Below are 24,125 nucleotides of genomic sequence, written 5' to 3'. Positions count from 1 at the left end.
GATCTACAGGTACTGAGAACGGAGGGGTGACCTGTTCTCATGATGCTGTCCTTCTCCTCCCAGGCTCTGGAGAACATCGCCAAGACCTGGGCTGTCACCGCACTGGACATTGTGCCTTACAAAGACAAAGGGCACCACCGAGTCAGGTAGGCCTGCTGGGTTCAAGGAAGGGAGAAGGTCAAGCATGAAGCGTCAGGAGATAGTTGCCGACCCTGGATATGGGTGCTTTGGGCACACCCGGTCCAAACTCTACGATGCCTGAAGGTGGACCTGCCTCTTAAAAAAAAAACAAAAAACCCCACAGTGGCCCCCTGAAAGCAGAACCAGAAATCTGGGTGGGATTTTTTGACTTTTAAAGTCTACGATGGTCATGTTGGTTTCCAGAAGCAATCCAGCGTGCTGGTGACCATCATCAAAGGTTTAATGGGTTTGGACTGAGATAGGGTAGCCAAAGGCTGTCTTCTCCTATGGCCTGGGCTTTACAATCTTCTGGGTCAATCTTACCTCTAGTGTCCTTGGTGGTCTCTGAGCTTGGTCTGGAGAGCTGAGGGAGGTTCAAGGACTCCACACTTCCACCTCTTACGATCCTCGTTAGAATGTCCTTGGAGGTCCACTTGGAGAGTTCCAAAATCTCAGGAGTGGAAAGAGGGAATGTGGAATTGTGTAACACCTCCTTAGCTGACAAAACAGGGGCGTTAGAATAGAATAGAGCCGGAAGGGACCTTGGAGGTCTTCTAGTCCAGCCCCCCCCTTCCCGCCCCCCCGCTCGAGCAGGAGAACCTATATACCATCTCAGACAAGTGACTGTCCAGCCTCTTCTTAAAAATCTCCAGTGACGTAGCACCCGTGATTTCTGGTGGCAAGCAGTTCCACTGGTTGATGGTCCTCACTGTCAGGAAGTTTCTCCTTAATTCCAGATCGCTTCTCTCTTTGATCAGTTTCCAACCGTTGTTTCTCATCCTTCCCCTCTGGTGCTTTGGAGAATAGCGTGAGCCCCTCCTCTTCTTTGGGGCAGCCCCTCCAATACTGGAACGCTGCTATCGTGTCACCCCTGTTTCTTCTTTTCTTTAGACTAGCCAAACCCAGGTCCCGCGGCCCTTCTTCGTATGTTTTGGTCTCCAGGCCTTGGATCACCTTTGTTCCTCTCCTCTGAATTTTTTTTCCCAAACTCTCAACCTCTTTTTTTGTCATCCGGTGGCCAAAATTGGCGGCAGCGTTCCAGGTGTGGCCTCGCTAGGGCCTTAACAAAGCGGTCATAATACTTCCCGTGATCTTGAGTCTACGCGTCTGTTTACGCAACCCAGGATTGTGTTGGCTTTTTTTTTTACTGCTGCCGCGCAGGGCTACAGCCAGGGTCAAGCGATCGTCCACCGGGACTCCGAGGTCCCTCTTACCGTCGCCATTTTTTTTTAAGCCAGGCCTCGCCCAGTCTGTACTTTTTGTACCTTTAGTTTTTCCTGCCTCAATGTAAGACTTTGCTTTTCTCCACCTTGAAGCTCATTCCGTTGGACGGGGCCCCTTGTTCGAGTCTGTCAAGATCCTTTTGGATCCCCAGCTGGTCTTCTGGGTGGTCTGCCTAAAGTCCACCAAGGACTCTAGGCCGAGAAGAGGAGATCTTCTAATTCAGAGGTAGACCTCTGCTCCTAGGCCTCCTTTGAGGCCTTGCCCTCAGGAAGACTTCTCTTTCTGCAGAGGAACGGAGGATGTCTTCCAGGCACTGGACGACAACCAGGTGTCCTTGTCCACCATGAAGGCTTCCCGCTTTGTGAAGCCGTTCGAGAAGGAGGTGGACCGGTGGGAACGCTGCCTCTCGCTCATCCTGGAGGTGATCGAGATGCTACTGACCGTGCAGCGGCAGTGGATGTACCTGGAGGTGAGGTGGTCCTCCGAGACCTAACCTGGCTACCCTTCCCACGAAATGGCCGGGGCGCTTTACAATCCAGACGCGTCACCTCTCTCCTCCGTCTCCAGAACATCTTCTTGGGAGAAGACATCCGCAAGCAGCTGCCTGGCGAATCGTCCTCCTTTGACAACATCAACAGCAGCTGGAAGACCATCATGGACCGCTTTGTCAAGGACAACAACGCTCTGCGGGCCACGCATTACCCAGGTTTGCTTTCCCTCCTTGCGGTGGAGGGTTAGGGTCCACGACTCCAGGGAAGAAGCCCCTTCCTGCTCCGCACCCGACTTTTCCAGGTCCTACCTCAGCCACTGGAGATAGGAAGAAGATCATCGGAGGTCTTCAGGATTCGGAGACCTCCCGAGGAGAGCGAGTTTCTCGGCCCGGACAAGGGAGATATTTGCGACTCTTTTGTGCTTCTCCCTGCAGGCCTGCTGGACAAACTGGTAGAAATGAACGCGGCCTTGGAAGACATCCAGAAGTCCCTTGACATGTACTTGGAGACCAAGCGCCACATCTTCCCCCGTTTCTACTTCCTGTCCAACGATGACCTCTTGGAGATCTTGGGCCAGTCCCGTAACCCGGAGGCCGTCCAGCCCCACCTCAAGAAGTGCTTTGACAACATTAAGTGCCTCAAAATTCAGAAGGTACGACTCGGGGTAGACAGTGGTCTCCGGCCCAGATCTCTTTGGTTCCCCCACGGCTTCCTTTCCACGTCATGCTGTGGCTGGTTGGCGCCAGGATTCTCCCCGGATTTGGCCCTTTCGGTGGGCAAGGCCAAAGGAGCAGATCTCCCCTGGGGCACCGTTGGAGACACGTTGTTCTCCTTTCCTTCCTCAGATTGGGACCAGCAACCGTTCTGAAGCCCTCGGCATGTTCTCCCTGGATGGGGAATACGTGGACTTCACCCATTCCGTGCTGCTGGAAGGACCGGTGGAGGTGAGCCACTTCTTCACCTGGAATCGTTTGGTGCCAGTAAAGGTTTTGAAGACACCGCCTGGCGTGAAACATCCTGTAGACCTTTGACCCATCCTTGTCCCTGGCTTGCTTGGAGCTCAAGAGGTTGCCGCAGAATCCTTTGCCCGCTCTTCTGCCCGTCGTCCCAAGTTCTAGGCTGGCCCAGATCGCGACTGGTCTTGTTGGGCGTTGACAAAGGTGGCGCCAGTCCGTGGCGCATCCCTGCTCCTCTGCAGGACGGTCTGGCGAGGAAGGGGCCTGGGAGGCTCCTCCCTTGTGACCAAGACTCCATGTGTCCCAGGAGTGGCTGTGCGACGTGGAGAGGGCCATGCGCTGGACGTTGAGGGAGGTGCTGAGGAACTGCCGGCTGGCCTTGAAGAAGATGCTGACCAAGAGAGACAAATGGGTGAAGGAATGGCCCGGACAGGTGAGGACGCGGAGATGGGGCAGGACGTCAGGTGGGGTCTCTGGGATGTCCTTGCAGGTGCTGAGGCGATGGCGAGCCCTAATCTGGCCAGGCGCCCCATCTTTTTGTGGTGGGACATGCTGGTCTCCTGCCGAGGGGCCGGCACCCAGATGTTCATATCCCCATCCTGCTGGAAGGATGATCCTGGAGTTCTTTGACCTGAGGAGATGAAAGTGGGGAAGCATGTTTCACGGGGTTGACTCCCCACCACCACCACAGCCGTGACCCCACTTTGCTAGCCCTTCCCCGTGGCTCCTTCTTGAAATGTTGGGGTCCCCTCCCTTGAGCGGAGACATCCAGGGAGGAATTGTGTCCTTCTGCCCTCCTCCCGTCACCCCAGATCAAGCTGAGGAAAAGGGAGGTGGGTCTCCTTCCCCATTTCCCCCCCCCCGTCCAATCTCCAAATGGGCATCCATGGGCTGATTTGCCCCCCCTTCCTGGCAACCTCTGCCAGATGGTGATCACCTCCAGCCAGATCCAGTGGACGGCCGACGTCAGCAAGTGCTTGGCCACCTGCAAGGAACGCGGGGACAAGAAGTACCTCAAAGCCATGAAGAAAAAGCAGGTGAGGCTGCCGCCGGGACTCTCGGCACCCTACACACACACACACACACACACACACACACACACACACACACCCTTCCACGGGGTTGTAGCAGCCCTGAGCACAGAGCCCGCACAGGTAGTAGCGGGTGGTCCTCATAGAAATCCAATAAATGAATGAATCTTACAAGCCGGGGAATTTAACACCGGGAGTCCTGGACTCGCAACAGGCCATTTAGTGATCGTCCGAAGGTGCAACGGCAGTGGAATAAAGTGACGTACAGCCGTTTTTTTCACCCGGAGCGTCCCCAGAGTCAGGCAACCAAAATTCAGGCCCTCGGCAACCTACCTCACCTTTACGACGGCCGCAGCGTTTCCACACACACACACACACCAGGGTCACACGATCCCCTTTGGCAATCTTCCGACACGCGACGGTGTGACTAACTTGTCAACCGGAGTGATTCGCTCAAGCGCCGTGGCGAGAACGGTCGGGAAATGGGGCAAAACTCACTTAGCAACCGTCCGGCGTAGACGCTTTGCGCTCAGTCGTGGTCATAAGTATCTACTGCCCGACTATCGTCTTTCCAGAATCTATGATTTTCCGTCTCTCAGTCAAAGGGTGGGGTAGAACAGGGGTCCCCAGCCCCCCCCCCCCGGTCTGTGGACCGGTAGCGGGCCGCGGCACGCCAACGACCGGTCCGCACAAACAAGCGAAGTCCCGTCTGGGGGATGCAGGCAGTAAACCAAACCAGGCCCCCCTCCGGTCCGCGGGAAAACCTCTCTCCACGGAACCGGGTGGTCCCTGGTGCCCAAAAGGTTGGGGACCCCTGGGGTAGAATATCATTCCCCTAAGCCAGTTTTCCTCTGCAGTTTCCCTCGCCCCCAGCCCAGCCGCTAGAATTGTTAAGATAGACTGCAGCTGGACTGGGAAGCTCCACTCAGGACGAAGAGCCGCAGACTGAGCTTTTTCCTTTTTGTGTGTGTGTGTGTGTGCGCGTTTGTGTCTGTGCGTGTCTGTTGGGGGAAACCAGATCTCCATGCTCAACAAGTATTCGGAGGCCATCCGGGGCAGCCTGACCAAAATCATGCGCCTGAAGATCGTGGCCCTGGTGACGGTGGAGGTCCACGCCCGCGACGTCATCGAGAAGCTGTACCGGAGCGGCCTGCTGGACGTCACCTCCTTCGAGTGGCTGAGCCAGCTGCGCCTCTACTGGGAGAAGGTGAGGGGCGGGGGAACGGGAGGGGAGGGGGTCTGCACAAGGGGGGCACCCGGCGTGCCCTGTCCCTCCCTGGGAGTGGAGAGGCCCTGCTGCTGCTGCTGCTGCCGCCCTCTGCTGGAGAGAACGGGCTGCCCGCGGGGCTGCTGTGCCCGCCTCCTGCCTTGTGTGCGGCTGCCCCCTGCTGGCCATGTATGGAACCCCAGATGAAACACAGGTGACGCTACCTCCCCCTCCCCCTCCTCTTCTTCTTCTTCTTGTTCTCCTCTTCTCCTCTTCTTCTTCTCCTCTTCCTCTTCTTCTTCTCCTCCTCTTCCTCCTCTTCTCCTCTTCCTCTTATTCTCCTCCTCCTCCTCTTCTTCTTCTTCTCCTCTTCCTCCTCCTCTTCTTCTTCTTCTCCTCTTTTTCTCTTTCTTCCCCTTCCCCTCTTCCTCCTCCTCCTCCTCTTCATCTTCTCCTCCTCCTCCTCCTCCTCTTCCTCTCCTCCTCCTCCTCTTCGTCTTCTTCTCCTCCTCCTCTTCCTCTCCTCCTCCTCCTCCTCCTCTTCTTCTCCTCCTCCTCTTCCTCTTATTCTCCTCCTCCTCCTCTTCCTCTCCTCCTCCTCCTCTTCCTCTTCCTCTTCCTCTTCTTCTTCTTCTCCTCTTCCTCTTCTTCCTCTTCTCCTCATCTTCCTCTTCTTCCTCTTCTCCTCCTCTTCCTCTTATTCTCCTCCTCCTCCTCTTCCTCTCCTCCTCCTCTTCCTCTTCCTCTTCCTCTTCTTCTTCTCCTCCTCTTCCTCTTCTTCCTCTTCTCCTCTTCTTCCTCTTCTCCTCCTCTTCCTCTTATTCTCCTCTTCCTCTTCTCCTCCTCTTCCTCCTCCTCTTCCTCTTATTCTCCTCCTCCTCCTCCTCTTCTTCTTCTTCTTGTTCTCCTCTTCCTCTTCTCCTCCTCCTCCTCCTCCTCCTCCTCTTCTTCTTCTTCTCCTCTTCCTCTTCTCCTCCTCCTCCTCCTCTTCTCCTCTTCCTCTTATTCTCCTCCTCCTCCTCTTCTTCTTCTTCTCCTCTTCCTCCTCCTCTTCTTCTTCTTCTCCTCTTTTTCTCTTTCTTCCCCTTCCCCTCTTCCTCCTCCTCTTCCTCTTCATCTTCTCCTCCTCCTCCTCCTCCTCTTCCTCTCCTCCTCCTCCTCTTCGTCTTCTTCTCCTCCTCCTCTTCCTCTCCTCCTCCTCCTCCTCCTCTTCTTCTCCTCCTCCTCTTCCTCTTATTCTCCTCCTCCTCCTCTTCCTCTCCTCCTCCTCCTCTTCCTCTTCCTCTTCCTCTTCTTCTTCTTCTCCTCTTCCTCTTCTTCCTCTTCTCATCTTCCTCTTCTTCCTCTTCTCCTCCTCTTCCTCTTATTCTCCTCCTCCTCCTCTTCCTCTCCTCCTCCTCCTCTTCCTCTTCCTCTTCCTCTTCTTCTTCTCCTCCTCTTCCTCTTCTTCCTCTTCTCCTCTTCTTCCTCTTCTCCTCCTCTTCCTCTTATTCTCCTCTTCCTCTTCTCCTCCTCTTCCTCCTCCTCTTCCTCTTATTCTCCTCCTCCTCCTCCTCTTCTTCTTCTTCTTGTTCTCCTCTTCCTCTTCTCCTCCTCCTCCTCCTCCTCCTCCTCCTCTTCTTCTTCTTCTCCTCTTCCTCTTCTCCTCCTCCTCCTCCTCCTCCTCCTCTTCTTCTTGTTCTCCTCTTCCTCTTCTCCTCCTCCTCCTCCTCCTCCTCCTCTTCCTCCTCTTCTCCTCTTCCTCTTCTTCTCCTGTTCCTCCTCTTCTCCTCCTCTTCCTCTTCTTCCTCCTCCTCCTCTTCCTCTTATTCTCCTCCTCCTCCTCTTCTTCTTCTTCTCCTCTTCCTCCTCCTGTTCTTCCTCTTCTCCTTTTTTTCTCTTTCTTCCCCTTCCCCTCTTCCTCTCCTCCTCCTCCTCTTCGTCTTCTTCTCCTCCTCCTCTTCCTCTCCTCCTCCTCCTCTTCCTCCTCTTCCTCTTCTCCTCCTCTTCTTCTCTTTCTTCCCCTTCCCCTCTTCCTCCTCCTCCTCTTCTCCTCCTCCTCCTCCTCCTCTTCTTCTTCTTCTCTTTTTCTCTTTCTTCCCCTTCCCCTCTTCCTCCTCCTCCTCTTCTCCTCCTCCTCCTCCTCTTCTTCTCTTTTTCTCTTTCTTCCCCTTCCCCTCTTCCTCCTCCTCCTCTTCTCCTCCTCCTCCTCCTCTTCTTCTTCTCTTTTTCTCTTTCTTCCCCTTCCCCTCTTCCTCCTCCTCCTCTTCTCCTCCTCCTCCTCCTCCTCTTCTTCTTCTTCTCTTTTTCTCTTTCTTCCCCTTCCCCTCTTCCTCCTCCTCCTCTTCTCCTCCTCCTCCTCCTCCTCTTCTTCTTCTTCTCTTTTTCTCTTTCTTCCCCTTCCCCTCTTCCTCCTCCTCCTCTTCTCCTCCTCCTCCTCCTCTTCTTCTTCTCTTTTTCTCTTTCTTCCCCTTCCCCTCTTCCTCCTCCTCCTCTTCTCCTCCTCCTCCTCCTCCTCTTCTTCTTCTCTTTTTCTCTTTCTTCCCCTTCCCCTCTTCCTCCTCCTCTTCTCCTCCTCCTCCTCCTCTTCTTCTTCTCTTTTTCTCTTTCTTCCCCTTCCCCTCTTCCTCCTCCTCCTCTTCTCCTCCTCCTCCTCCTCTTCTTCTTCTCTTTTTCTCTTTCTTCCCCTTCCCCTCTTCCTCCTCCTCCTCTTCTCCTCCTCCTCCTCCTCCTCCTCTTCTTCTCTTTTTCTCTTTCTTCCCCTTCCCCTCTTCCTCCTCCTCTTCTCCTCCTCCTCCTCCTCTTCTTCTTCTCTTTTTCTCTTTCTTCCCCTTCCCCTCTTCCTCCTCCTCCTCTTCTCCTCCTCCTCCTCCTCTTCTTCTTCTCTTTTTCTCTTTCTTCCCCTTCCCCTCTTCCTCCTCCTCCTCTTCTCCTCCTCCTCCTCCTCCTCCTCTTCTTCTTCTCTTTTTCTCTTTCTTCCCCTTCCCCTCTTCCTCCTCCTCCTCCTCCTCCTCCTCTTCCCTCCTTCCTCCTCCCTGCAACCCCCCCCTCCCTTCTAGCACTGATGTTGTTCCGTAGTCGGGTCTGGAAACATCCGCAAGAAAACCACCGTCACCAATCCAATATTCCCCTCTCTGGCCCTGCAGTTAGAAGGGGGTCCTCACCCCATCACTTAGGGGTGAATCTCTCTCCCCCCACCCCCCACCCCACCTGCCCCAACGGAAGCTTTCTTTGCAGGACCTGGACGATTGCGTGATCCGGCAGACCAACACCCAGTTCGCTTACGGCTATGAGTATCTGGGGAACTCTGGCAGGCTGGTCATCACCCCTCTGACTGACAGGTGCCCTGACGGGGGGAGGGAGGAGGGGGGGAGAAGGAGTGGAAAGAATGGGGGGCTTTCGGACCCCCTGTGAAGGTGGGAGGAGGAGAAAGTGTGGGTTGCCTCTTGGGGGCGAAGAGTTTGCAGTTGCACAGGTGGTCCTTGACTTACGACCCACAGCTGAGCCTTCCCCGTTTCTGTCGCTAAGTGAGACCGCAGGGGGGGGGGTTTGCCCCCTTCTCCAACCTTTCTTGCCTCGGTCGCTAACTGAATCAGTGCATTTTTTTAAGCGAGTCACACGGTTGTTAAGTGAATCCGGTTTCTCCCTTGTCAAGTTCGCAAAAGGGGATCATGGGACGCCCTCCCCCCCCCCGACACTTCCCGGGACGCTGTGACCGTCCTAAATAGGAATCAGCGGCTCGGCGTCTAATTTTTTTGCCCACAGGGGTGCCGCGACGGCCGTTCCTGTGAAAACCGGGCCTCAGTCGCTTTTTTTCATTGCCGCCGTGACTTCAGACGGCCGTTAAAGGAACCGTCATAAGTCGAGGACCGGCTGTGCCAAAAGGCAAGAGAGTTAAGGACTGAGCCCCCGGGGTCTGGCCTCCTCAGGTGCTACATGACGCTGACCACGGCCCTCCACCTCCACCGAGGAGGGTCCCCGAAGGGCCCAGCGGGCACCGGCAAGACGGAGACGGTCAAGGACCTGGGCAAGGCGCTGGGCATGTACGTGATCGTGGTCAACTGCTCGGAAGGCCTGGATTACAAGTCCATGGGCCGCATGTACTCCGGACTGGCCCAGGTGAGAGAATAGAATACAGGACAGTACGGAATACAATAGAAATAAGGAATAGGGTAGAGTGGAATAGAATAGAATAGAATAGAATAGAATAGAATAGAATAGAATAGAATAGAATAGAATGGAATGGAATGGAATGGAACGGAATAAAATAGAAATAAGGAATAGGGTAGAATAGAATAGAATAGAATAGAATAGAATAGAATAGAATAGAATAGAATAGAATATAGAATATAGAATATAGAATATAGAATAGAATAGAATATAGAATATAGAACGGAATATAGAATATAGAACGGAACGGAATAGAAATAAGGAATAGGGTAGAGTAGAATAGAATAGAATAGAATAGAATAGAATAGAATAGAATAGAATAGAATAGAACAGAACAGAACAGAACAGAACAGAACAGAATAGAATAATAATAATATAAAAATAGGAGGATAGGATAGGATAGAACAGAACAACAGAACAGAACAGAATGGAATAGAATAGAATAGAATAGAATAATAATATAAAAATAGAATAGAATAGAATAGAATTAGAATTAGAATTAGAATAGAATAGAATAGAATAATAATATAAAAATAGGATAGAATAGGATAGGATAGGATAGAATAGAACAGAACAACAGAACAGAACAGAACAGAATAGAATAGAATACAAATAAGGGATAGGAAAGGATAGGATAGGATAGGATAGGATAGGATAGGATAGGATAGGATAGGATAGGATAGGATAGGATAGGATAAAATAGAATGGAATGGAATGGAATGGAACAGAATAGAATAGAATAATAATATAAAAATAGAATAGAATAGAATAGAATAATAATATAAAAATAGAATAGAATAGAATAGAATAGAATAGAATTAGAATAGAATAATAATATAAAAATAGGATAGAATAGGATAGGATAGGATGGAATAGAACAGAACAGAATAGAATAGAATACAAATAAGGGATAGGATAGGATAGGATAAAATGGAATGGAATGGAATGGAATGGAATAGAATAGAATAATAATATAAAAATAGAATAGAATAGAATAGAATAGAAAACAGAACGGAACGGAACGGAACGGAACGGAACGGAATGGAATAGAATAGAATAGAATAGAATAGAATAGAATAGAATAGAATAGAATAATAAAATACATAACAGAATAGAATAAAATACAGAACAGAGTAGAATAATAAAATACAGAATAGAATAGAATAGAATAGAATAGAATAGAATAGAATAGAATAGAATAGAATAGAATAGAATAGAATAGAATAGAATAGAAAACAGAACAGAACAGAACAGAACAGAACAGAGCTGGAAGGGACCTTGGAGGTCTTCTAGTCCAGCCCCCTCCTCAAGCAAGGCAGTGGTTCAGCATTGTAACCCCGTAGTAAGATGGGAGGCCGATAAAATGGATGAATAAATGAAACGAGTGGGGTTTTGCTTCATTTTATGGCCTTTCTTGCCTCCGTTGTTAAGCGAATCGCTGTACTCGTTATGTGAGTGGCACGACTGTTAAGTGAATCCGGCTTCCCCGTGGACTTTGCCCTGTCCAAAGGTCGCAATGCGACCGTCATAAGTAGGAGCCAGTGGCCAAGGATCTGAATTTTGACCCCGTAACTGTCATAAGTGGGGAAAACGGTCCCAAATCAACCTTTTTTCACTGCTGTTATAATGTGAAATGGTCACTAAACGAGCTGACGTAAATCGAGGCCTGCCTGTGCTACGCAGCAAGCCAATTCTGTGGTCAAATAAATGGCACGGATTTAATACTAAACCTAAACACGGGTAGCCCTTGGCTTATGACCGCGATTGAGCCCAGCTTTTCCGTTGCTAAGTGAGTCAGTTGTTAGGTGAATATCGCCCCTTTTTACGGCCTTTCTCGCCACCGTTGTTAAGTGAATCACACCGTTGCTAAGTGAACTGGGATTCCCCCCCCCTGGACTTTGCTCGTCCGGAGGGGTATCGTAGGACCCCAGGAGATGCCCCCGACCGTCATAAATATGAGTCGGTTGCCAAGCAGCTGAATGTTGACGCTGCAACGGACGTTAAGTGTGAAAAAACGGTCCTAGGTCCCTTTTTTCAACCCCGTTGTAAACTCAGGACGGTCACTAAACGAGCAGTCGTAAGTCGAGGGCGGGCTGTGCTCTGATGACCCTGGGTGGGGGTCTCCCGGCTGACCCCCGCCGCTTTGTCTCCCTCCCGCAGACGGGCGCCTGGGGCTGCTTCGACGAGTTCAACCGCATCAACATCGAGGTCCTCTCGGTCGTGGCCCAGCAGATCCTCTCCATCCTGTCCGCCTTGGCAGCCAACATGACGCGCTTCACCTTCGAAGGCCACGAGATCAACCTGGTTTGGTCCTGCGGCATCTTCATCACCATGAACCCAGGTGGGGCCTGGTGGGATTGCCGGGGTTGGTGGGGTGTGTGTGGGGGGGGGGAACGTCCATATTTTGGAGGGGAAACCCTAGAATTTAGATCCCCCAAATATTATTCCCAAGGAGGAGGACAATTAACCAGTGGAACAGCTGGCCACCAGAAGTTGTGGGTGCTTCATCACTGGAGAAGAGACGGGTCAGTCACTTGTCTGAAATGATCTAGCTCGGGGGTCTTCAAACGTGGCCCTTTTATGACTGGTGGTCTTCCACTCCCAGAATTCCTCAGCCAGCGTGAGGGAACTATGACCCCTTTAGGACTTGTGGACTTCAATTCCCAGAATTCCTCAGCCAGCCTGAGGGAACTATGACTTTTTTATGACTTGTGGACTTCAACTCCCAGAATTCCTCAGCCAGCGTGAGGGAACTATGATCCTTTGATGACTTGTGGACTTCAACTCCCAGAATTCCTCAGCCAGCATGAGGGAACTATGACCCTTTCATGACTTGTGGACTTCAACTCCCAGAATTCCTCAGCCAGCGTGAGGGAACTATGATCCTTTGATGACTTGTGGACTTCAACTCCCAGAATTCCTCAGCCAGCATGAGGGAACTATGACCCTTTCATGACTTGTGGTCTTCCACTCCCAGAATTCCTCAGCCAGCGTGAGGGAACTATGACCCCTTTAGGACTTGTGGACTTCAATTCCCAGAATTCCTCAGCCAGCCTGAGGGAACTATGACTTTTTTATGACTTGTGAACTTCAACTCCCAGAATTCCTCAGCCAGCGTGAGGGAACTATGATCCTTTGATGACTTGTGGACTTCAACTCCCAGAATTCCTCAGCCAGCATGAGGGAACTATGACCCTTTCATGACTTGTGGACTTCAACTCCCAGAATTCCTCAGCCAGCGTGAGGGAACTATGATCCTTTGATGACTTGTGGACTTCAACTCCCAGAATTCCTCAGCCAGCGTGAGGGAACTATGACCCCTTTATGACTTGTGGACTTCAACTCCCAGAATTCCTCAGCCAGCATGAGGGAACTATGACCCTTTGATGACTTGTGGACTTCAACACCCAGAATTCCTCAGCCAGGGTTGGGGCATTGAGTTCCTGAGCATGTGCAAAATGCCCCTCTGCCAATCTTGGGAAAGTTTGAGCCCTGCTATCCCCAGGTCTGTAAACGTGCTCCCTCTGGGCCGATTTTTCTCAATCTTGGCCACTTATTAAGAGGCGTGGACTTCAACTCCCAGAATTCCCCAGCCAGCATGGTTGAAGTCCACACATCTTAACTGTGAAAGGGAGGAATTGGCTAGCTGGGGAATTCTGGGATTTGAAGTCCACACCTCTGAAAGCGGCCCAGCATGGTTTTCAGAGCAATCAGAGGAAAAATCTGATCCTTGCATTCAGCCCTGAGCTGTATCTACGTCTCACCTGCTGACTGGGGGATTCTGGGATTTGAAGTCCACCTGTCGTAAAGTGAGAAAAGCCGTATCTATGTCTCACACGCTGGCTGGGGGGATTCTGGGAGTTGAAGTCCACCCGTCTTAAAGTGAGAAAAGCTGTATGTACGTCTCACCCGCTGACTGGGGGATTCTGGGAGTTGAAGTCCACTCGTCGTAAAGTGAGAAAAGGTGTATCTACGTCTCACCTGCTGACTGGGGGATTCTGGGAGTTGAAGTCCACCCATCTTAAAGTGAGAAAAGCTGTATCTACGTCTCACCTGCTGACTGGGGGATTCTGGGAGTTGAAGTCCACCCGTCTTAAAGTGAGAAAAGCTGTATCTACGTCTCACCCACTGACTGGGGAATTCTGGGAGTTGAAGTCCACCCGTCTTAAAGTGAGAAAAGCTGTATCTACGTCTCACCCACTGACTGGGGGATTCTGGGATTTGAAGTCCACCCATCGTAAAGTGAGAAAAGCTGTATCTACGTCTCACCCACTGACTAGGGAATTCTGGGAGTTGAAGTCCACCCGTCTTAAAGTGAGAAAAGCTGTATCTACGTCTCATCCGCTGACTGGGGGGATTCTGGGAGTTGAAGTCCACCCGTCGTAAAGTGGCCGAAGCTGTCTCTACATGTCACACGCTGCCCGGGGGTGGGTGGGTGGAGAATTCTGGGAATTCTCCCTCCCGCTGACCCGCTCTTCCGTGGGGCGCTTTGGCAGGCTACGCCGGGCGGACGGAGCTGCCGGACAACCTGAAGTCCATGTTCCGCCCCATCTCCATGGTGGTGCCGGACTCCACCCTGATTGCCGAGATCATCCTCTTCGGCGAAGGCTTCAACAACTGCAAGGTAGCGGCCGCGGGGGGGGGGGGCCCGTGGGGCGTGGGAGGGGGGTGTCTTTGGGGGGGGCGCCCCAGAAGCCCGGTGAGACGCCCTCCGGCTTCTCCTCTCCATCCCAGATCTTGGCCAAGAAGGTCTTCACCCTCTACTCGCTGGCCGTGCAGCAGCTCTCCAAGCAGGACCACTACGACTTCGGCCTGCGGGCCCTCACCTCTCTCCTCCGCTACGCCGGGAAGAAGCGCCGGGTGCGGCCGGACCTCTCCGACGAAGAGGTGGGGGGAGGGGAGGGGAGGGGAGGGGAGGTAGACCGGCCGCCATGAGGGTCCCCAACGCCCGCTGCTAAGCGAGGCCTTCGCTAAAGGGGTTCTGTCCCCTTTTGTGACCATTTTGTGACCATTTTGTGACCACTTTCTCTGTCTCCTTCCTTCTTTCTTCCTTCCTTCACTTCTGCCCCCTCTTCCTTTCTCTCGTTCTCCTTCTCTTTTTCTCTTTCTTTCCCTCCTTCCTTCCTTCCTTCCTTCTTTTCTATCTCCTTCCTTCCTCCTTCCTTCCTTCCTTCCTTTGTTCCTCCTTCCCTCTCTTTTCCTTTCTCTCCTTTCTTCTCTTTCTCTTTCTTCCTTATTCCTTTCTTCCTCTTTTCTCTCCTTCCTTCCTTCCTTTTTCTTTTCTATCACCTTCCTTCCTTCCTCTTTTTTCCTTTCTTCCTCTTTTCTTCTTCCTTCCTTCTTTCTTTCTCTTTCTCTCCTTTATTCCTTCCTTCCTTCTTTCTTTTTTTCTCTTCTTTTTCTTTCTCTCCTTCCTTCCTCTTTTCTCCTTCCTTCCTTCTTTCTTTCTTTCTCTCTTTCTCTCTTTTTCTTTCTCTCCTTTCTTTTCTTTCTCTTTCTTCCTTATTCCTTCCTTCCTCTTTTCTCTCCTTCCTTCCTTCCTTTTTCTTCTCTATCACCTTCCTTCCTCTTTTCTCCTTCTTTCTTTCTTTCTTTCTTTCTTTCTTTCTTTCTTTCTTTCTCTCTCTCTTTTTCTTTCTCTCCTTCCTTCCTTCCTCTTTTCTATCTCCTTCCTTCCTTCTTTCTTTCTCTCTCTCTCTGTCTCTTTTTCTTTCTCTCCTTCCTTCCTTCCTCTTTTCTATCTCCTTCCTTCCTTCCTTCTTTCTTTCTCTTCTTTTTCTTTTTCTCCTTCCTTCCTTCCTCTTTTCTCTCCTTCCTTCCTTCTTTCTTTCTTTCTCTCTCTGTCTCTTTTTCTTTCTCTCCTTCCTTCCTCTTTTCTATCTCCTTCCTCCTGTCACATGACACCGCAACCGTCGTAAACATGAGTCGGTTGCCAAGCCTCTGAATTTTGATCACACGACCACGGGGAGGCTGCAAGCCTGAAAAAAACGGTCCTAAGTGACTGTTTTCAGTGACCACTGCAGCTGTGAACGGTCGCTAAACGAACGGTCGTAAGTCGAGCCCCGCCTGTCACGGGCCTCTGTGCGGGAGAGGGCCGGGCGTGAGCTCCCAGAGAGAAGCTCTTCTCCATCCAGCAGCTTCGGCTCGGCTCGGCTCTCTTCTCGGGGAGGACCTTCGGTTAGAACTGGGGAGGCTGCTCGGACGGGAAGTGAAATGTTTTCAAAGAAAAAGAAAACCAAGAGAGCCCGGCGGCTTTTTTGAAATTTTTTGTTTTTAAAAAAAAGCACCTATGGGACAGGCCTGACCCCTCCTTGGTGAGGACTAGTCCCTTGACCCTTCCCTCCCCGGGCGGCAGATCCTGCTCATGGCCATGAAGGACATGAACATCGCCAAGCTGACCTCCGGGGACGTCCCGCTCTTCAACGCCATCACCCAGGACCTCTTCCCAGGCATCGAGTGCCCCGTCATCGACTACGGCAAGGTCAGCTGCCCCCCCCCCAGGCCAGGCCTCTCCTGGGGAAGCGGCCGGCCGGGAGAGTCCGGAGGGGGGGCTTGGCGGACCCTCCCTGGGGCAGCTGGGGGTCTTCTGGAGGGATGGGAAGGGCTGCCCGTCTCAGGAACGCCCTTCCTTCCTTCCTTCCTTCCTTCCTTCCTTCCTTCCTCCTTTCCTTCCTTCCTTCTTCCTTTCCTTCCTTCCTTCCTCCTTTCCTTCCTTCCTTCTTTCCTTCCTTCCTTCTTTCCTTCCTTCCTTCCTTCCTCCCTTCCTTCCTTCCTTCCTTCCTTCCTTCCTTCCTTCCTTCCTCCTTTCCTTCCTTCCTTCTTTCCTTCCTTCCTCCTTTCCTTTCTCCTTTCCTTCCTTCCTTCCTTCCTTCCTCCTTTCCTTCCTTCCTTCCTTCCTTCCTTCCTCCCTTCCTTCCTCCCTTCTTTCGTTCCTTCCTCCTTTCCTTCCTTCCTTCCTTCCTTCCTCACTTCTTTCCTTCCTTCCTTCCTTCCTTCCTCCCTTCTTTCCTTCCTTCCTCCTTTCCTTCCTTCCTTCCTTCCTTCCTCCCTTCCTTCCTTCTTTCCTTCCTTCCTCCTTTCCTTCCTTCCCTCCTTTCCTTCCTCCTTTCCTTCCTTCCCTCCTTTCCTTCCTTCTTTCCTTCCATCCTTCCTCCCTCCCTTCCTTCCTTCCTTCCCTCCTTTCCTTCCTTCCTTCCCTCCTTTCCTTCCTTCCTTCCTCCTTTCCTTCCTTCCTCCCTTTCGTTCCTTCCTCCTTTCCTTCCTTCCTCCCTTCCTCCCTTCCTTCCTTCCTTCCTTCCTTCCTTCCTTCCTTCCTTCCTTCCTTCCTCCCTTCTTTCCTTCCTTCCTTCCTTCCTCCTTTCCTTCCTTTCTTCCTCCTTTCCTTCCTTCCTTCCTTCCTTCTTTCCTTCCTTCCTTCCTTCCTTCCTTCCCTCCCTCCCTCCCTCCCTCCGCAGCTGAAGGAAGTGCTGGAGGGGGAGCTGAGGGAGATGGGGCTGCAGGCCATCCCCTTCACCATCATGAAGGTCATCCAGCTCTTTGAGACCAAGAACTCCCGCCACTCCTCCATGATCGTGGGCAACACCGGCAGCGGGAAGACCGTCACCTGGCGGGCCCTGCAGGCCACCCTCTGCAGCCTCCACCGGGCCGGAGACGCCGCCTTCAACCTGGTCCGGGTGAGGGGCCTCCCTCCCTTCATTCCTCCTTTCCTCCCTCCCTCCCTTCCCTCCCTCCCTCTCTTTCCTCCCTCTCTCCTCCCTTCACTCCTCCTCTCTCCTCCCTCCCTCCCTCCCTCTCTCCTCCCTCCCTCCCTCCCTCCCTCCTTTTCTCCTCCCTGCCTTCCTCCTTTCCTCCCTCCCTTCCCTCCCTCCCTCTCTCCTCCCTCCCTCCTTTTCTCCTCCCTCCTTTTCTCCCTCCATTCCCTCCCTCCCTCTTTACTCCCTCTCTCCTCCCTCCCTCCGTTCCTCTCTCCTCTCTCCTCCCTCCCTTCATTCCTCCTTCTCTCTCCTCCCTCTCCTCTCTCCCTCTCTTCTCCCTCCCACCTTCTCTCCTCCCTCCCTCCCTCCCTCCTTTTCTCCCTCCATTCCCTCCCTCCCTCTTTCCTCCCTCTCTCCTCCCTCCCTCCGTTCCTCTCTCCTCTCTCCTCCCTCCCTTCATTCCTCCTTCTCTCTCCTCCCTCTCCTCTCTCCCTCTCTTCTCCCTCCCACCTTCTCTCCTCCCTCCCTCCCTCCCTCCCTCCCTCCCTCCTTTCGTTCCTCCATTCCCTCCCTCCCTCTTTCCTCCCTCTCTCCTCCCTCCATTCCCTCCCTCCCTCCCTCTCCTCCCTCTCCTTCCTCCCTCCCTCCCCCCTCCATCCATCTGTCCCTTCTTTCCCCTCCTCCCCTCCTTCTCTTTCCCCCACTCCTCGGCCAGGAGCGACTGAGAGCCACAGAGAAGATGTTGGCCCCCCTTGAAGTGAGGAGGTGGGAGAGGGGCAGCCTGGGTCCCCCTGCCCAATGGGGGACAGGGAGGCCTGAATTGCAGAGGAAGCAGGAGGAGGAGGAGGGTGTGTGTGTGTGTGTGCCTGGCCTGACATTGCCTGCCATGGCTCTTGCGTGCTTCTGACTTCTTCCTCCTCCTCCTCCTCTTCCTCACACCCCCCCAGGAGTACCCCCTGAACCCCAAGGCGGTCTCACTAGGCGAGCTGTACGGAGAGTACAACCTCAGCACCAACGAGTGGACGGACGGCATCCTCTCCAGCGTCATGCGGATGGCCTGCGCAGGTACAGCCACGCCCACCCGCCCCGCGCTTGGCTGCCGGCCCGTTTGGGTTGCGGAGGGAGGGAGGGGGGCCTCACCCCACCCCCTGAGGGTTACGGGCAGAGACACCCCGGGGAACTCCACCCCACTCGCTCCAGCAGAAGAGGCCGGCTACGGGGCCCCCTCTGCCAAAGAGTTTCGGCTGGTGGGGTCCAGGAGAAGGGCCTTTTCTGATGTGGACCCCGCAACATCGGGAAGACGTGTTCGACCCTCGGTTGATGCGGGGAGGGCGTTGACACACACACACCCCCAAACCTTCGTTTCTCGTCTTTATTGAACTGCCCGGAATCAACTTCCAACAGCTGAGATGGGCGGCAGGTGAATTTAATCAATCGGAATAAGAGAATTACAGAGCGGGGAGGGGCCTTAGAGGTCTTCAAGTCCACCCCTCTGCTCCAAGGCAGGAGACCCGACCCCGTTTCAGGCCATTTGCATCCCAGTCTCTTCTTAAAAACCTCCGGTGTTGGAGCATTCGCGACGTCTGGAAGGAAGCCGTTCCACACATTAATTGATGGAATAACAGAGTTGGAAGGGACCTCGGAGATCCTCTAGTCCAGCCCCCATCTCAGACAAGTGGCTGTCCAATCAGGAAGGAAGGAAGGAAGACAAAATAGCAGAATAACAGAGCTGGAAGGGACCTCAGAGGTCATCTAGCCTAACCCCCTGCTCAGGCAGGAGACCCTTTCCCATTTCAGACAAGTGGTTGTCCAATCTCTTCTTGATCTTAGCCCATCAGGTTTCCGGGTGCTGCACCAGCCTAGGGCTCAGGGTAGGGGCGGTGGAGTGGCAGTTGTTGTGAGGGAGACCTTATGTCCGCGGGAGGCCACCATAGTCCAGATAGCCGGGTGTGAGTCCCTCCTCCTGAGATGTGGTCCCAGAGCTCAGTTGGGCTTGCTGTTGGTGTATATTTCACCTAGACACGTGGCAGCAGCCCTGCCTGAGCTTCTCGATATCCTCTCAGGGTTGGTGGTTGAGTTCCCCAAACTTATAGTTTTGGGTGACTTCAACCTTCCATCCCTGGGGGGATCATCTGAGTTAGCTCGGGAGTTCATGGCTTCCATGACGGCCATGGACCTGAAGCAGGTTATTCTGGGCCCAACTCACGGGGGGGGGTCACACGCTCGATCTGGTTTTTCTATCTGGACGGTGGTTAGATGATCTTGGGGGGGGTTCCCCAATTAATTCACCCCTGTCATGGACCGATCATCATCTCCTGCGGATGGTCTTCCATTTTGCCACTCCCTGTCGTGGGGTTGCTGAGCCAACAAGATGGTTCCGCCCTAGGCGCCTTATGGACCCTGAGCGGTTCCAAACAGCGCTTGGGCCCCCACCTGCCTCCTTTGCTCACAGCTCGGTCGATGCCCTGGTGGAAGCCTGGGAAAGGGCAGCCACAGAGGCACTCGACCAAGTTGTACCCATGCGGCCCTTGACCCGACGCGGATCCCAACGGGCCCCATGGTTCTCCATGGAGCTCCGCGAGATGAAGCGTCGGAGACGGGGCCTAGAGAGCTGTTGGAGGTCCAGCCGATCCGAATCCGACCGGTTACGACTAAGGTCGTTTACGAGAACTTATCTCGCAGCATTGAGGGTGGCTAGGTCTAACCACTTTGCCACCCTCATTGCGTCCGCAGATAATCGCCCGGCCGCCCTGTTTAGGGTGACTCGCTCTCTCCTTAATCAGGAGGTGAGGGAGGAACCCTTGCAGGGTCGAGCCGAGGAGTTTAGTCGATTTCTGTCGGACAAAATCGCTCGGATCCGGACCGGTTTGGACTCCGACTGGGCAGAGTCTGACGAAGAGGATACGGGCGGTCTTGTCGATTTAATCTGGGAAGAGTTCGATCCTGTGACCCCTGAAGAAGTGGACAAGATCATGAGGAAGCTGAGCTCCACCACGTGTTTGTTGGACCCGTGCCCCTCCTGGCTGACTTATGCAGCCCGGGAGGGGACACGAGGCTGGCTCCAGGCAGTGATTACTGCTTCTTTGAGTCAGGGTAGTTTTCCCGCCGCCTTGAAGGAGGCGGTGGTGAGACCCCTCCTCAAGAAACCTGCCTTGGACCCAGCAATTTTAAACAACTATCGTCCGGTTTCCAACCTTCGCTTTTTGGCGAAGGTTGTTGAAAGCGTGGTGGCGCATCAGCTCCCTTTGTTCTTGGAGGAAGCTGACTACCTAGACCCGTACCAATCGGGTTTCAGGCCCGGGTACAGCACGGAGACGGCATTGGTCGCGCTGGTGAATGATCTCTGGCGGGCTCGGGACAGGGGTTGTTCCTCTGTCCTAGTCCTTTTAGACCTCTCAGCGGCTTTCGATACCATCGACCATGGTATCCTGCTGCGACGTCTCAGGGGGTTAGGAGTGGGAGGCACGGTTCTCCAGTGGTTCTCCTCTTACCTCCTGGGACGTTCGCAGTCGGTGTTGGCAGGGGGGCAGAGATCGACCCTGAGACCTCTCATTTGTGGAGTTCCTCAGGGGTCGGTTCTCTCGCCTCTCCTGTTCAACATCTATATGAAGCCGCTGGGTGAGATCATTCGTGGTTTTGGAGTTGGGTATCACCAATATGCTGATGATACCCAACTTTTTATTTCTACCCCAAACCACCCCAGCGATGCCCTCGACGTGATGTCCCGTTGCCTGGAGGCGGTCCGGGTCTGGATGGGGAGGAACAGGCTTCGACTCAACCCTGACAAGACTGAGTGGCTGTTCGTGCCGGCATCCCGGGAAATTCCGATTATCCCATCATTGGCCATGGGGGGTGAGCTATTACCCCCCGTAGATAGGGCCCGCAACTTGGGGGTCCTTCTAGATTCACAGCTCTCTTTGGAAGAGCATATTGGAGCTGTGACTAGGGGGGCCTTTGCCCAGGTTCGCCTGGTGCGCCAGTTGCGGCCCTATCTAGACCGGGATGCCTTGCGCACAGTCACTCATGCACTCGTGACCTCTCGTCTAGACTACTGTAATGCTCTCTACATGGGGCTGCCCTTGAGGTCCACCCGGAGACTCCAGCTGGTGCAGAATGCAGCCGCGCGAGTCGTCTTGGGAGTTTCCCGATACTCCCATGTTACACCTCTGCTCCGCGAGCTGCATTGGCTACCGGTTGCTCTCCGGGTGAGGTTCAAGGTGTTAGTTATGACGTACAAAGCCCTTCATGGCATGGGTCCGGATTACCTACGGCAACACCTGCGACCGGCGTCAACTTCCCTCCGTCCAGTGCGCTCCCACAGAGAGGGCCTCCTCAGGGTGCCGCCGATCAAAGAATGCCGATTGGTGACCCCCAGGGGGAGAGCGTTCTCTGTGGGCGCGCCAGACCTTTGGAACAGCTTACCGGCTGAGCTCCGGACGGCCCCCGACCTTCGCTCCTTCCGGCGCGATCTTAAAACATTCTTTTTCGAACAAGCTGGCCTGGTCTGACGGGATGGGGTTGGGTTTTTAAAATTAGTTTTTAACTTAATATGTATTGATTTTATGGGCATGATGTTTAATGGTTTTTTAATGGTTTTTTAATTCTTGTATCTGATTTTTATTATGTATTGCCCTGTTCACCGCCCTGAGTCCTTCGGGAGAAGGGCGGTATAGAAATCAAATTATTAAATTAAAAGCTTCCAGTGGAGGCAAGTCAGCTTCACCGATTAATTGCTTTCACTATCAGGAAATTTCTCCTTACTTTTGAGTTGGTTCTTTCCTTGATTAGTTTCCATCCATTAATCAATCAATCAATCAACCAGGCAACCTCTCTTAAGATGCCTTTAGAAGAAACCGCCTTCTTCTCTGGAAATCTCTGGGAGAATTTGGGTGATGAAGGTCTAGACTGGGGTTCACTGAAGCAGCGGATGCGGTGTTGGTGGCGCCCACCGTGGGGCGAGTGGCCCCCAACGTCTGTAGATGGACAATGATGGAGAAGAGTCTCCCTCTTGGCATTCTGGGAAAACAAGCTGGGCTGGCCATCCTCACCAGTTGGTCTTGCTACGGTCCCGAGGGTCCCGTGTCCTGATGTGTGAGACCCAAATGGGTTGTGGGGCAGGTCTCTGATCTCTCCGATTCCTCGCGGGCTCTGACTGAGCTTCCCCTCTTTCTCCCAGACGAGAAACCAGATGAGAAGTGGATCCTTTTTGATGGACCGGTGGACACGCTGTGGATCGAGAGCATGAACTCGGTCATGGACGACAACAAAGTCCTGACCCTCATCAACGGGGAGAGGATTGCCATGCCCGAGCAGGTAACTTTAAAGGACCTACTCTCTTTTTCTTCTGCTCCTTTGGAGCCGTTGAGCTCCCGCAATGTTTGATGGGTATTGGGGGGGTGTCTCCTCCAGGTTTCGTTGTTGTTTGAAGTGGAGAACCTGGCGGTCGCCTCGCCTGCCACCGTCTCCCGATGTGGGATGGTTTACACAGACTACAGCGACCTGGGTTGGAAGCCGTACGTCCTCTCCTGGATCGAGAAGCGTCCAAAGGTAACGATGGACAGGGTTGGGCTTACGATGAGGACTAACCCGGTGGTCCTCAACCTTAGCAACTTTTAAGAGGAGTGGACTTCAACTCCCAGTATTCCCCAGCCGGCCATCCCTGTATATTTTTTTTGCTCCTAGCTAGCCTCTAGAGCGGAGAGATTGCAGAGGAAGGGATTACAAGAGAGTAAGCAGGCCACAACGGAGGCACATATCAAAAGGAATGCATTAGTGTCAGGGATTTCTGAGAGTTGACGTCCCACCGTCTTAAAGTTGTCCACTAGACAGTCTTGAGCAATGTGGGCTCATCCATGATTATGCAATCAGTGTATAATAATAATAATAATAATAAACAATAACAATCAATAATAATAATAATCAATCAGAATAGAGCTGGAAGGGACCTTGGAGGTCTTCTAGTCCAACCCCCTGCACAAGCAGGTGACCCTATGCCATTTCAGACAAAAGGGCTCTTCTTAAAAACCTCCAGTGGTGGAGCTCCCACAAGTTCTGGTGGCAAGCTGTTCCACTGGTTAATCGTCCTCCCTGTTAGGAAATGTCTCCTTAATTCCAGGTTGCTTCTCTCCATTTCCATCCATTGTTTCTTGCCCTGCCTTCTAGTGTTTTGGAAAATCAGTTGACCCCCCCTCCCCCCACTCAGGGGTCTTCTGCTTGAGCAGGGGGTTGGACTAGAAGACCTCCAAGGGCCCTTCCAGCTCTATTCCGATTGACTGATTGAGTTATTATTATTGGCCACGATTCTGTCGAAATGAATTTAACTTTTGTATATTTGCCGAATTGTCCCCCGGCGAATTGGCCCGTTCTGTGCAGTTGCGCCTCTCCCTCCCCAGGTGGAAGCGGAAACCCTGCAGCGGATGTTCGACAAATTCACCAACAAGATCCTGAACTTCAAGAAGGAAAATTGCCAGGAGTTGGTTCCCATCTCGGAGTACAGCGGCATCGTGGCGCTCTGCAAACTCTTCAACTCCTTGGCCGAGGAAGGGGTAAGCGGCGGACAAGGCCAGGGAGTGGGGAGCATGGCTCGGTGGGTGTGGCCACCGGAGTGCCACCAGGTGGGCGTGGGTGGGTAGGTGGGTGGGCACGGCCAGGTCAACCTGAAGGATTAAGTGCAGCCGGCTGGGCGTGGATAACTCGGGTGTCAATGCTGCAAACGTTGACATGTTTTTGCACTGACAAGACAAGAGGCAGCCTTTTGCTTTAACTCTTTGGTTTCGAATCACTGAAGCGCGGGAGGAATGCAACCCAGATGTTTTGACAAGATAAGGGGTAGCCACTTCCGAAGGGAAGTGAAACTTCGTGTGTTGAATTAATTGGTCAACATGATTCATGACGTGTAAATAAGGGAGGGAAATTCTGCATGATGTGGTAGGTCAAGGGGAGGAGAATTCAGATTCTGGCATCCACCCAATGAGTGCCGATGCTCCATTTTCATTATTATAGACCAGCAATGGTGAACCTTTTAGAGACCAAGTGCCCAAACTACAACCCAAAACCCAATTATGTACCGTCGGGTGCTGGGTGGGCCTGGCCCATTGGGTGGTCGTGGCTGCGTTGGTAACAGCAGACTGGGTGGGACTAAAAAGTTCAATCAATCAATTCCAACGTTATGAGATCTTTTTTTTCCTGCGAGA

The 24,125-nt window shown here is 52.9% G+C and overlaps 1 protein-coding gene across 1 annotated transcript in view; it reads left to right on the top strand.

Annotated features, from left to right (window-relative positions):
• Positions 1-24,125, top strand: part of LOC308676463 (dynein axonemal heavy chain 2-like) — a gene marked incomplete at both ends in the record, with an annotated part of 124,685 nt that overhangs the window by 51,684 nt on the left and 48,876 nt on the right. Inside the window, 19 exons of the mRNA XM_081342277.1 lie at positions 64-146; positions 1,693-1,873; positions 1,972-2,110; positions 2,330-2,547; positions 2,741-2,839; positions 3,159-3,284; positions 3,778-3,888; positions 4,901-5,089; positions 8,306-8,409; positions 8,998-9,187; positions 11,399-11,579; positions 13,735-13,862; positions 13,973-14,125; positions 15,594-15,719; positions 16,693-16,911; positions 17,880-17,997; positions 22,109-22,245; positions 22,342-22,479; positions 23,325-23,477. Of these exons, the coding sequence (XP_081198403.1) occupies positions 64-146; positions 1,693-1,873; positions 1,972-2,110; positions 2,330-2,547; positions 2,741-2,839; positions 3,159-3,284; positions 3,778-3,888; positions 4,901-5,089; positions 8,306-8,409; positions 8,998-9,187; positions 11,399-11,579; positions 13,735-13,862; positions 13,973-14,125; positions 15,594-15,719; positions 16,693-16,911; positions 17,880-17,997; positions 22,109-22,245; positions 22,342-22,479; positions 23,325-23,477 (2,793 nt within the window). The remainder of the gene's footprint in view (positions 1-63; positions 147-1,692; positions 1,874-1,971; positions 2,111-2,329; positions 2,548-2,740; positions 2,840-3,158; positions 3,285-3,777; positions 3,889-4,900; positions 5,090-8,305; positions 8,410-8,997; positions 9,188-11,398; positions 11,580-13,734; positions 13,863-13,972; positions 14,126-15,593; positions 15,720-16,692; positions 16,912-17,879; positions 17,998-22,108; positions 22,246-22,341; positions 22,480-23,324; positions 23,478-24,125) is intronic.

This window comes from Vipera berus (assembly GCF_964194415.1).
Source record: "Vipera berus genome assembly, chromosome: W".
Lineage (NCBI taxonomy): Eukaryota > Metazoa > Chordata > Lepidosauria > Squamata > Viperidae > Vipera > Vipera berus.
The sequence above is the reverse complement of the archived record's forward strand: the minus strand, read 5'-3'. Positions and strand labels throughout refer to the sequence as shown.